Source organism: Lacerta agilis, chromosome Z (genome assembly GCF_009819535.1).
Source record: "Lacerta agilis isolate rLacAgi1 chromosome Z, rLacAgi1.pri, whole genome shotgun sequence".
NCBI classification, from domain to species: Eukaryota; Metazoa; Chordata; class Lepidosauria; order Squamata; family Lacertidae; genus Lacerta; species Lacerta agilis.
Window position 1 is genome coordinate 47,155,997 of NC_046331.1, and position 12,656 is coordinate 47,168,652.

The following is a 12,656-nucleotide window of genomic DNA, read 5'->3' on the forward strand; positions in this document are numbered from 1 at the left end:
AATCAACTGCTTCTTTTTATGCACTTTGTATTATTGATATGATGACAGCCGCTCTGAGCCCGGCTCTGGACATGGAGGGTGGGGCACAAACAAAATTTATTTATTTATTACAGTGGATGCTCCGGTTGTGAATGTGATTCATGCGGGAGGCACGTTCGCAACCCGCAGCGTTTGCAATCTGCAGCACTAAGTCTGCGCACACACGGGTCGCGATTCGGTGCTTCTGTGCATGCGTGAGCGCTGAAACTTGGAAATAAACCGTTCCGGTACTTCTGGGTTCGGTGCGGTGCACAACCTGAAACATTTGTAACCCGAGGTATGACTGTATTATTATTGTTGTTGTTATTTTAGGGAGCCAAAGCTGTTGAGCTTTTTTTTTTTAATAATAATAATCTTTATTGCGGCCCAACAACCCATAACATGGATTCAGAATAAAATAGATTCGTACAGACAACCCCCCAGGGAAGGGAGACCGAAGCGTTCTTTGTTTAGTCTTGTGTATGTTGATCTTTGATTCGTATGACTACTGAAAGAAACTTTGCCATGGCCACTGTGATATCATTGGACTTGTCGTCCAGAAGATATCTGGTATAGTAGGCTTCAGATTGACCCGGCCGATTTGCCAATAGTGGTTTAATCAAGAGTTCCCTAGCTTGATCATATTGTCTGCAATGCAATAAAATATGCCTCGTGTATTTTGATAAGGGATACCCTCTCAGTCTGCCGTTTGACACTTCTGGTGGGAATACATTTAATCCGGCTTTGGTGAAAAGACGCTGATATGTTGGTATAGACAAATTTCTAAAATATGCAGGTGTCCGAAACTCGAACCCACAGTGAATTCCTACTGCTAATGGGCCACAGGTAACATGAGATTGAGATCAGAGATCACCCAGAGCCTTTGCCTCAGAGATTCAAGGGCAGTATCATAGCCCAGATGGTGGCATACCAATCGAAGTGGCTTTTCTAACCATAATTTTCATCTACCGGTATGAGCTGGTAAACTCCTTGTTGTTTAGGTGTGGAAGTAACCCCTTCCCTAGGAGGCAAGCTTAATGGACCCTGATGGCCATCTTCCCAAAATAGGGACGTGAAAGACCCCTTTCTTGCTGTATGCGGATGACGCGGCCATCCTCTCCCAAACCAGACCTGGCTTGAACTACCAACTAAGGAAATTCTCAGACTACTACTCTGGTAATAGGTTATCCATCAATTATGAAAAATCAAAAGTCCTGGTGTTTGAGAAGAGATTCTCCCCGAGTAAATGGCTACTAGACAGTCACAAACCAGAGCAGACCAAATTCGTCCGGTACCTAGGGCTTCTATTCTATCATTCCAAGACCTGGAAACATCATTGGCAGACCGCCTATCAAAAGGCGGAGGTAAGCAAACTGGCTAGACTTTGATTCTCTTATACAAGGGGAGGCCATTATGTTCCATCAGCCATTAAGGTATTTAATGCAAAATCTGTCTCTGAACTCCTTTATGCCTCAAATGTCTGGTGAAATGGCTCATTCTCTAGTTCCGATGGCTTCCAGGCAAAATTTCTCCGGTCCCTCCTACAAGTTCCAAATTGTGTTCCAAATGCAATACTATTTTTAGAAACAGGTGAATGTTCATGGTGGGTTGCCCTGAGATACTGGGTCAAGATCTCAGTCTTTGGCCTAGGCCAGGCCAAACAGAAGTTCCTTAAGGCTTCCTTCTTCGTGCGGCACTCTTGGTCAAATCCATTTTTATTTTTTTAAATATGGAACGCTTCACAAATTTGCGTATCATTCTTGCACAGGGGCCATGCTAATCTTCTCTGTATGGTTCCCATTTTAGTATATGTGCTGCTGAAGCAAGCACGGATTAATCCATTTTGCATCACCTTCTATGGGAAAGCGCACCTCACTTTTGGAACACATTCAGTTTGAGAACCAAGGGACCACTGTATCAGCATTCTCAATGAATAACTACTACGGATATTTACATTGTGCTTTATAGATTAACAAGTGCTGAACTGAGAACCAAGGTACCACTGTATAATTAACGGGGGGGGGGGAGAATGTTTGTGGAAAAAACAGAAGCCTTTCTACTAGGGTTTAACGGGCGAAGAAATACCAAGAGAACTAAAAAGCCTGTTTGTTGTTTATGCCAGAATGTTGTTAGCCCGGATGTGGAAGGAAGAGAAGGTCCCAACAAAATAAGAGTGGATTATCAAAATGACCGTGAAGATCGCACATCAAGATGATAGGAAATTTAAACAAAGAAAAAAGTTAAGAGGTCAAAATGGGGAAAATAATGAAGATGAAATGTGAAAATGCATGGTGCAAAAACGTTAAGGATATAACCATCATTAATTCAAAGATGGCAAAATTAAGGGAGAAGGAGATAGGCAGGAGAAGCAAAGGTTTAAAGAACCAGAAGAGGGAACCTGGGGGAGATTGGGATTCATCTACGCTGTCTGTGAGAATGATTTATATTTATGTGTTTATATATATATATATATAAAAGCCGGCATAGTTGATTTGGTGGTCTTCAGAAGACCTAGGGGGGGGGGCCTTAAAGAGAAAAGGCTGTTTTCCTTTAGTTCCCTTAACATTGGAAATTTTATTTCCAGGCAGTCGTCATTTGAACCTAATCTGGCATTCATGTCTCCCATTATGAAAAAAAGGCACGCCGGGGGGGGGGGGGGGGTACCGTATTTTTCGCTCCATAAGACGCACATGAACATAAGATGCACCTAGTTTTTGGAGGAGAAAAGGGGGAAAGCCCTGCTTTTTTGTGGATCAGCTGAAAGTGGTGCACTTTTTTTGCAAAGGGAAAAGCCCTGTTTTTTTGAGGATCAGCTGAAAGTGGTGCAGCTTTTTTTGCAAAGGGAAAAGCCCTGTTTTTTTTTGAGGATCAGCTGAAAGTGGTGCAGCTTCTTTTTCAAAGAGGAAAAGCCCTGGTTTTTTTGAGGATCAGCTGAAAGTGGTGCAGCTTTTTTGCAAAGGGAAAAGCCCTGTTTTTTTTGAGGATCAGCTGAAAGTGGTGCAGCTTCTTTTTCAAAGAGGAAAAGCCCCGTTTTTATGGGGTTCAACTCACAGTTCTGCAGCTTCTAGTCATTTCCTACAGTTTCCAGACGGATAATCTAATCAGCCAGTCCCTTGTCGCTGGGGAAACAAACAGCCTCCCCCTGCATTCAACAATGGAGGCCTGGGCAAGGGGGCGAGGCTGGAAAGGGAGCCTTATGTCTCTCCCCAATTACTTGCTGAACAGCTGTTCAGCCGCTTCCTTTCAACACCCCCTTTTCTCTTTGTAAAACAAAAAAAAAGAGCACGATCTGCTTTTGGCCCCTAGGCAATTCGGCTCCAGGGACCATGCATTCGCTCCATAAGACACACAGACATTTTCTCTTCCTTTTTAGGAGGAAAAAAGTGTGTCTTATGGAGCGAAAAATACGGTACTTAATTTGAAGAGAGTAAAGGAAACTATGGAATTTCTGCCATGTACTGGTACTCTCGATCTGTGCTTGCACTTTGTGTGGTTGAATGTAAGCTAAGACAAGGATGACACTCTTGGACTCGTAGTGCAAGGTGATCCCCTGCGCCAGGTTTCCTGCAACATTATCACATCAAAAGACGTTATGCATTCTCAAAATGTCTCATCCCCTAGTTTGTTGGCCCAACCCGCTATGTTCCACGAGATAATCTTGAGGCTGCTCGATCCGTCATTAGCTTGGCTTCATTGTGGGGGACAAATTTTGATCAGCCCACCCTCTGTCTCTGTAATAATGGAATCATTCTTAGGGTGTAAAAAGGTGTTGTTGCTGGGGTTGAGTTACAGAATTGTCCAGCCGTCAGCTTTTTTTAGGGACCCAAAACTGTTGAGCTTTTTTAGAGATTTTTTTTAGGGGGCTGTGGTGTTTGCCCACTCATTATGGAGATGACGTACTGGGGGAGAGAGAAAGGGTTAATAGGCTGACCTATTAAGAAAGCCTAGGGGCAGAGTCTAACTGTGTTTAAGGCTCAACACAGAGGTTTTGGCAGTTAGTTCAGTTGCGAATAGGGAGACGGTTGGTTTGGTTGGGTTCTTGTGGTTAGAGAGAGAGGGGAGACAGGCAGACAGTGAATCGAATTACAGTGTTTCAAAGTATTTAAAACTTGTTTGCATTAACAATAAACTGGATTCGTTGTTAATACGTTACAACCGGAGTCTGAATATATTATCGGGGAGAACCGGGTTGGTGGCAGCGGGTCAATAGTCTGTGGAATGAGTGGGGGCTCTGGGTGATCGCCACAGGGGCCAAAGCTCTTGAGCTTTTTTAGGGGGCTGAGCCAAAGCTGTTGAGCTTGTTTTGGGGGGCCAAATCTCCCAGGACTCTCTCAGAAGGTACAGCTTGCTTTTTGGAAACAGAGGCTCAGGGTTGTGCAAGTTCTGTGCAAGCCGGATGGGTGGGGTATAAATCCTGATAAATTCTTATTTCATTCATTCCTTAATCTAAGTATCATTATCATCTCGTTGAATTGCAGACAGATTCTGCTTCTGGGCAGTTCCAGCCCCGTGGCTCCTCAAAAGCCCCTTCTATCCTGTACATTTTATAATATGTGGTGGGAATGCAAAAGGGTTAGAAATAATTGGGGAATGTTATATAATGAATTGGGGAAAAATGTTTTAAAATACTTTTGTTAAGAAACCAGAAGCATTCCTCCTAGGAATTTTAGATCAAGATTTAGACAAAGAATATTGGAAATGATTTACCGCATTTTTCTGTGTATAAGATGCCCCCATATATAAGACCCCTATTTTTTTTTTAACCCAAAATTAAGAAAATGTACTATGCACTATCTGTGTATATGACGACTCCTTACTTTAAACTTCAAAAATTTAGGGGAAAATATAGTCTTATACATGGAAAAAACGGCATCTATGCAACAACAGTGGCAAGCTTGGAAGACAGAAGAAATACAAGCGAAAGAAGAATGGCAAGGGAAACTTAGGGGATATGCAGAACCAGCAAAATTAACAGATAAATTACATGAAAAGGATAAGACTTTAAAAGAGATCAGGAACCATTTACAACATATATGAAGAATAAAGAATTGGTCTCATTGGCAGAGTTTGAATAAACCAGGCATCCACAACCTTCGTCCCTCCAGATGCTTTTGGCCTCCAACTCCCACTGATCCCTAGCTAACAGGATCAGTGGTCAGGAAGATGGGAATTGTAGTCTCAAAACATCTGGAGGGCTGAAGGTTGGGGATGCCTGGAATAAACCAACACAATTGTATACAATGGTACCTTTTTTAGGGGGCTGAGCCAAAGCTGTTGAGCTTGTTTTGGGGGGGCCAAATCTCCCAGGACTCTCTCAGAAGGTACAGCTTGGGTTAAGAACTTAATTTGTTCTGGGGGTCCATTCTTAACCTGAAACTGTTCTTGACCTGAGGTACCACTTTAGCTAATGGGACCTCCTGCTGCCACCGCACAATTTCTGTTCTTATCCTGAAGCAAAGTTCTTAACCCGAGGTACTATTTCTGGGTTAGCAGAGTCTGTAACCTGAAGCGTCTGTAACCTAAGGTACCACTGTATAACCAAAAGCAAGACTATACACATTGGGGAAACAACACGCAGGGCAAGTAATATGGAAATAAAACAAAATGGGATTATGAGGGAAGTCCGGGGGGGGGGGAGGAAATATGGAAAATTGTTGGAGAAATATTGTTAGAGGATGTATATATAGAGAAAGCAAAATAAATAAATAAATAAATAGAAAGCCCCTTCCATCCCAAAGCCAGCCAGATGGGTGGAGTATACATAACATTTTATTGTTGTTGTTATTTCAATCCTCTCACCTGAGTCGTTGCCAGCCCGTTGCTGATGTTGAATCCGTTGATGGTGATCTGAATCTGTCCGCGATTGATCATGTCAATCACAGCTTCAGCAATGGTGTTCATGGGAATCACGGGCATGCTGAGCCCAGCGGCGCCATCATCCCCGCCGTCTGGACATTTCATCTGGAAGCCAAGATAATTGAATAATAATGATAATTTATCATTTACACCTATCATTTACACCCCACCCATCCAGGTGCATGTCTACCGCCTCGCTGCCACTCCTGTGCATTAGAAGCATAACACAGAGTGAAAAGGATTTTGCTACAAAGTTGGCTACAATCTGGTTTTCCGACGCGGCAACCCCTCTTGGGGCTTTATTGTGTCCACGTTTCAGGCATTTTAAAGGGAGGGGGAGCTATCATACATGGCGGGGTTGCTATTTTTTAAAAAAGGGAAATAATATACAGTGGTACCTCGGGTTGCGGATATGATCCGTTCCGGGGTGCCGTTCACAACCCAAAAAGTCCACAACCCGAGCGGCAGTATCGCACATGCGTATTTTATTGTTACTGTGGTGTTTTAGCAACTGTTGTTCTCACTTGCACAAGTTGTTATCTATGTGTTTTACTTGTATGGGCCTATGGCCGTAAATAAAATTCTATTCTATCGCACATACGTGGAAGCGTGAAATTGTGCTTCTGCGCAGACCGTTTCTGCGCATGCGCCAAAACCCGGAAATAAACACTTCCGGGTTCGCCGCTTTCGTAATGTGAAAAAACGCAACCCGCAGCTATTGTAACCGGAGGTATGACTTATAATGATTGGGGGGGGGGAGAGAATGATTAATCCGTTTTGCATTCCTTTCCATGGGAAAGCGCGCCTTGGTTTTGGAACACCTTGGTTTTGGAACGGACACCCGAAACGGGTGAAGTTGTGAGAAGCAAGGGACCACTGTGATTTTAAAAGAACCACCTTGCATTTGGCAAGATGCCATGATTTTAAATGCCATGGGAAAAAATAGACTGAAAGAGCTCCTTCTTATTGTATTTTAATCTTTTGCTGGAAGCTGCCCAGAGTGTGGCTGGGAAAACCCAGCCACATAGGCAGGGCATAAATTATTATTATTATTATTATTATTATTATTATTATTATTATTACTACTACTACTACTACCACCACCACCACTACTACTACTATCATTATCATCATCATCCTTCTGTTGGAAGCTGCCCAGAGTGGCTGGGGAAACCCAGCCAGGTGGGCGGGAAATCAATCAATCAATCAATATTAATTACTCCTCATGCGCTGGTCTGATGCCTGTGGGAAAGCTCTTCCCTTGTGGATAATGTGTTTTCTGATTTTTCTTTTAAGTTTCGTATTTTGAGTTTTAAATGTTTATTTCCATACACTCCAAACTTTTTTCATATATACAATATTGGAATTATACAAACCCCTCGGACTTCCCCCAACACATCCTGCCCCGGTTTCCGTATTTTGCCCTCTTTTCTTGCATGTAATTATAACAATCCATTCTATTCAATCTCCTTATTTACTTCTCTAATTCATTTGACTTCATCAATGTTATATCCATCCTGCCTGCGGAAAGCCATCTACCGGTAATTCAATTTCAATTTGATCCTGACTTGTTTTTAGGTCAGGCTTCCTCAACCTTGGCCCTTCTGCTCTTTTGGAACTACAACACCTATGATCCCTAGGTCAGTGTTTTTCAACCACTGTTCCGCGGCACACTAGTGTGCCGCGAGATGTTGCCTGGTGTGCCGTGGGAAAAATTGAAAAATTACTTTATATATAGTCAATATAGGCACAGAGTTAATTTTTTTAACATTTTCTAATGGTGGTGTGCCTCGTGATTTTTTTCATGAAACAAGTGCGCCTTTGCCCAAAAAAGGTTGAAAAACACTGCCCTAGGTAACAGGACCAGTGGTCAGGGATGATGGGAGTTATAGTCCCCAAACAGCAGAAGGGCCTAGGTTGAGGAAGCCGGGTTTAGGAGTTAATTCCATTATTTTTTTTGATTTTTAAAAAACTTACTAAGAACTTCACATAGTAAAAGACCAGAAACATATCTTTTGGGAATACTGAACAGTGATATGTAAAAAAAAAAAAAAATCTGTACGCGACATCAGCGGCAAGAATTCTGGTGGCTAAGTAGTGGAAGGGGAACCAGGTACCGACCAAAGAGGAATGGTTATGTAAATTATGTGAATATTTGGAACTGGCCAAATGGACAGATATAATAAGACGAAAGCCAATGAATGCAGTCCAGGAGGAATGGAATTGCTTGAATGACTATTTAGAAAGACAAGGTTCAAATGTAAAAATCTGGCTGTGTCTAGAATGACCTGGTGAATGGAAAAGGGGAAATATACATATACACATACACATATATACTAAGATGAAAATAATACTGAAATACAGATAAAATATGAAAGGTGAAAGGAAGTGTGGTGAGAGTGGTGGAAGTCTATCATCATCATCATGTAAAATAGTGTCTAATGTATTGAAATATGATACTTATCTTTATTCTTTTACTGTCTACTATTCTTTGCATTTCTTCTTATCCTCCTTTACTTTTTATTTCTATCTCTTTTATTCAGATATTATTCTTTATGTATGCTTTTGTTCTGATGTATTGTTTTTAACATTCGACTGGGAGCTGCCCAGAGTAGCTGGGGAAACTCAGCCAGATGGGCGGGGTACAAATATTAAATTATTATTATAAAATATTATTTACTTTGAAATAAAATATTAATAATAATAGTAGTTGTTTGATTTTATACTAATGTGATATATCTGATGTTTGTCGCCCCGTCCCCAGTTTCGGCTGGGGAGGGCGGCATACAAATAAAAAATATTATTATTACTATTATTATTAAGAGCTAGACTCCAAAACCACCTACACATGCCCGGATTTTCCTGACCTTCACTATTTTGACGTCAGGCAGGCTGTCAAGGAATGCCTTCAGGTCAACGCCATTCAAAACAATCCGGTTGTCGTAGATGTGCCCGTTCGATTTGAAGTCAATGACAGCTTTTTTCTGAAAGAAAGACATAATGTGTCTGAAAAAAACGTGGCAATTTGGATCTGGGCTTTTTTCCAAGAAAAAAAGACCGTGATATGAAGCGGGCTGTTCCCCTCTTCCCAAATACCTTCAGGTGCGGGAACATATTGGCGTGATCACCAATGAAGAAGGTATTGGGCATGTAAGCCAGTTTTTCCGAATATTGCTCCGCCACTTCCACCGGGGACGTTTCCTGGTCAGTGATAATGTAATCCATGAATAAGGCCCCGCTGGTTCCCGGGTAGCCCAGCCACATTGCCTGGAAGGCAAACAAATGAGGGTTGAAACAAAATAAAAAAATTCCTTCCAGTAGCACCTTAGAGACCAACTAAGTTTGTTCTTGGTATGAGCTTTTGTGTGCATGCACACTTCTTCAGATACACTGAAACAAATGTCACCAGACCCTTATATATAGTGGGAGAGTGGGGAGGGGTATTACTCAGAAGGGGGGTGGGAATGGGGAATTGGCTGATGGGTGTGGAAAACCTGTTGATGACTGATTGGTCTTACAGGAAAAGGCATGGGGTGAGATGGCTAAAAATAGCTTTGTCATGTATAATGAGATAAGAATCCAATGTTTCTATTCAGACCAGGTCTCTCAATGATTTTAACTTTGGTAATAAGTTGCCATTCAGCAACTTCTCTTTCCAGTCTATTTCTAAAATTCTAAGGGTTGTTAATAATAATTTAATTATTTCTCCAGCCACTCTGGGTGGCTTCAAACAGAATAATAACGATACATATATTATAAAAAACTGCTCCTTTTCCCTTATGGGGTACCCAAGAGCCCATATAGAGTCCTTCTGTAGGTTCTCTTCTGTAGGAGAAAATAACAGAGGCCAACCAGAGAATACTGAGAAGCAAAACCGCTAGGAAGCCTGATCTTTATAAATGCTGTTGCAACAGGGTGCTCTCCCACACGCAGGAGAAAGGAGGACCTAGAACAAAGGCATGCCCACCCTTATATAGACTTTTTAAATTGCCCACCCTGGAGTCCAAGACCACTACCATAAACATCATACCTACATCACAGAAAAGGTGGTCTACAACAGAAATCTGAGTGCGTTGTTTATCTCCTGTCTGCCATTTACCTGATTGCATTATCTGGGTTTTGGCCACACTTTTGTTATTATAACTACTTAATTCCTGAACCTAGTTACAGGTAGGTAGCCATGTTGGTCTGCCATAGTCAAAACAAAATAAAAAATAAAAAAATCCTTCCAGTAGCACCTTAGAGACCAACTAAGTTTGTTCTTGGTATGAGCTTTCGTGTGCATGCACACTTCTTCAGATACACCGAGTAATATACGCTGAATAATAATAACATTATAAATAATATAAGTAATATATAATATAATATAATATAAATATAAAATAAATAATATAAAGAACAAACTTCAGATACACTGAATAATAATAATAATAATAATAATAATATATTATAATATATAATATAAATAATATAAATATAATATGAAGAACAAACATGGTTGGTCTCTAAGGTGCTACTGGAATTTCCCATTTTTTAATATATTTTGACTGTGTCAGACCAACTCAGCTACCTACTTGAATAAATAATATACCGGTATCACTCTTAATTCAACAAAAAAGAAAGTGTCCCTGTGCAAATCATCTCCTATGAACTGGCAAAAATTAAGCTTGGGTTGAATTTGTGCGGTCTCCTTTTTCCTAACGTAAAGCAGACTTCCTATCATTACCTGATGTAAATTTCCTTTCTTGTGTTGAAACCCAGCCAGATGTGCGGGGGTATAAATAAATTATTATTATTAATTCTTTCTGTATTTCCTAATATATTCTTAAAACAGTTGGTACCCTCTACCTTGTTTCTCTGCTGTCCCTTTAAACAAGGGTCATTCAAATGCTGTCACAGATATCATACCACTATTATATTTCTGTAAGTAACAGTTATTCATTTCCCATTTTTGAATAAATAATTATTTTTTATTAACCTCTCAATCTGTCGGTCATTTGCACCATTTCCGCAAATTCCTGTAATTTGAATTTCCAATCTGATAGTCTGAAAATTGCTACCAATGTACAGGCTGTAGCAGGGGCATATAGGAAAATTTCTCTCAATTTGTTCGGAATATCCTTATCTAAAATACCCCCGAGGAAGGCCTCTGGCAAGATATCCAGAGTTTGCAAAACAAACAAACAAACAAACCCCCAAACCACCTTCTTAATGAGGACCCAAATCTTTAGGCAAGAGCGACAAAAAGGCCACATAAAGCAAGATAGTTGATCACATAATTAAGGATGTTCTTAAATTGGATTTTTTGATTTAAATCATTTTTTTAATTTTAAATCGAATCAGATTTTTTTGATTCAAAGTGGATTTTAAAAATAAAGTGTTTTCGGAGGAAAAAACCTACTAAAGATTTTCTGTTTAAGTTCCATCAAAGGCCATCGAAAAAGAAGAAGAGTTTGGATTTGATATCCCGCTTTTCAATACCCGAAGGAGTCTCAAAGCGGCAAACCAGGGTGGATAAAAATAAATGATTTAAAAAAAAAAAATCAAGTTTTTTTTATTTAAATTGGATTTTTTAAAAAATAAAATGCTTTTTGAGGAAAATATATTACCATCCAAAGGTTATTCCATTGTGAAATAGCCTAAACATTAGCTTTTTAATTATGTATAACAAGGCTGTATATGTTTAAATTTTTTGGTAAATAAATTCCATTAATCCATTCACAATGTCATGCTCTTCCAGAGTAGTAAGTACTTTATTACGGTCAACGACCAGCACACATACACACAAAAAGACACAGACAAACTTTGTCTGTGCTGTCGCTATTAAGCTTCGGTCCGCACAATTAGGTGGCTCGTGATCCTTCTTTTGATTTAAGTATTATAATAATCTGGATTGTTGATTTTTTAATTAATTTATAAATGTATTCTTTTAAAGCAATAATTATTAATTTTAATGTACTTTAATTTTAATATGGCCAACCCCTTTTAGATCAAATCTCAGATCAATTTTAAATTGCATGTATTATTGATTCTGTCTTTTTGTGTGTGTGTGTGTGTGTGTGTGTGTGTGTGCTGGTCGTTGACCGTAATAAAGTACTTAACAATACGGCAGATGGCAGGACATGATTTCGGGCCAGTGTGAACGCCCTTCTGTGGGATGGGACCTCGAGCTGAGTAAAATACCTAGCTGGGAGTTGTAAGTATCTCCGCTCCTCTGGGGTTAAAAAAAGAGGGACTTTACTTAAGTCATTTTGCCTCTCGATAGCCATTAGCCTCTGCTTGACTAATGCCCTTGCTGTGTTGTAACTATGTGAACACAGGTAAGCTGGATGTAAACCTATGCTCGTCATCTTGTTTTCTATGGCTTTACTCCAAGAGGAGCAATGTTTATCTTTTAATATCAATGGGGCAAGGCCCTGAGGATTAAGATGAACTTTCAGCCAAAGGTTACAGGCCTGTGTCCAGAGTCTCGCCTCGATGCAGACCATGCCTGTTTCGAGACGAAGAGCAGCATTTGGCACACATGGAGGCACCTGGAGGGCTGCTCTGATAAATTTTGACTGGACCCTTTCAAGAAGGGTCAGATTTGGTGGAGGGGCACAAAGTTGAGCCCCATAAAGCAATTGAGCTAGCGCTTTAGCCTCAAAGAGTTTTAGAGCCGCAGGTACATAGTGTGCACCGTGGGATCCTAAAAAACCTAAGATTGCAGAGGTGGACTTCTGGGCTGCAGCCACAACTTGTGTTAAGTGGGCTTTCCTCGACCCTCTATCGTGGAAGACTAT

General features: G+C 40.5%; 1 protein-coding gene and 1 non-coding gene across 4 annotated transcripts in view; both read right to left on the bottom strand.

Annotated features, from left to right (window-relative positions):
- The window catches only part of OGT (O-linked N-acetylglucosamine (GlcNAc) transferase), an 81,812-nt gene that overhangs the window by 19,051 nt on the left and 50,105 nt on the right, over positions 1-12,656 (bottom strand). For all 3 annotated transcript variants that reach the window (XM_033138235.1, XM_033138236.1, XM_033138237.1), the window contains exons 16-18: positions 8,971-9,141; positions 8,742-8,858; positions 5,818-5,979 (exon numbers count right to left, since the gene is read on the bottom strand). In XM_033138235.1, coding sequence (XP_032994126.1) covers positions 5,818-5,979; positions 8,742-8,858; positions 8,971-9,141 — 450 coding nt within the window. The remainder of the gene's footprint in view (positions 1-5,817; positions 5,980-8,741; positions 8,859-8,970; positions 9,142-12,656) is intronic.
- On the bottom strand, positions 1,742-1,848 carry LOC117040524. The gene has a single exon (XR_004425853.1). It is a non-coding gene; the product is annotated as a U6 spliceosomal RNA (small nuclear RNA).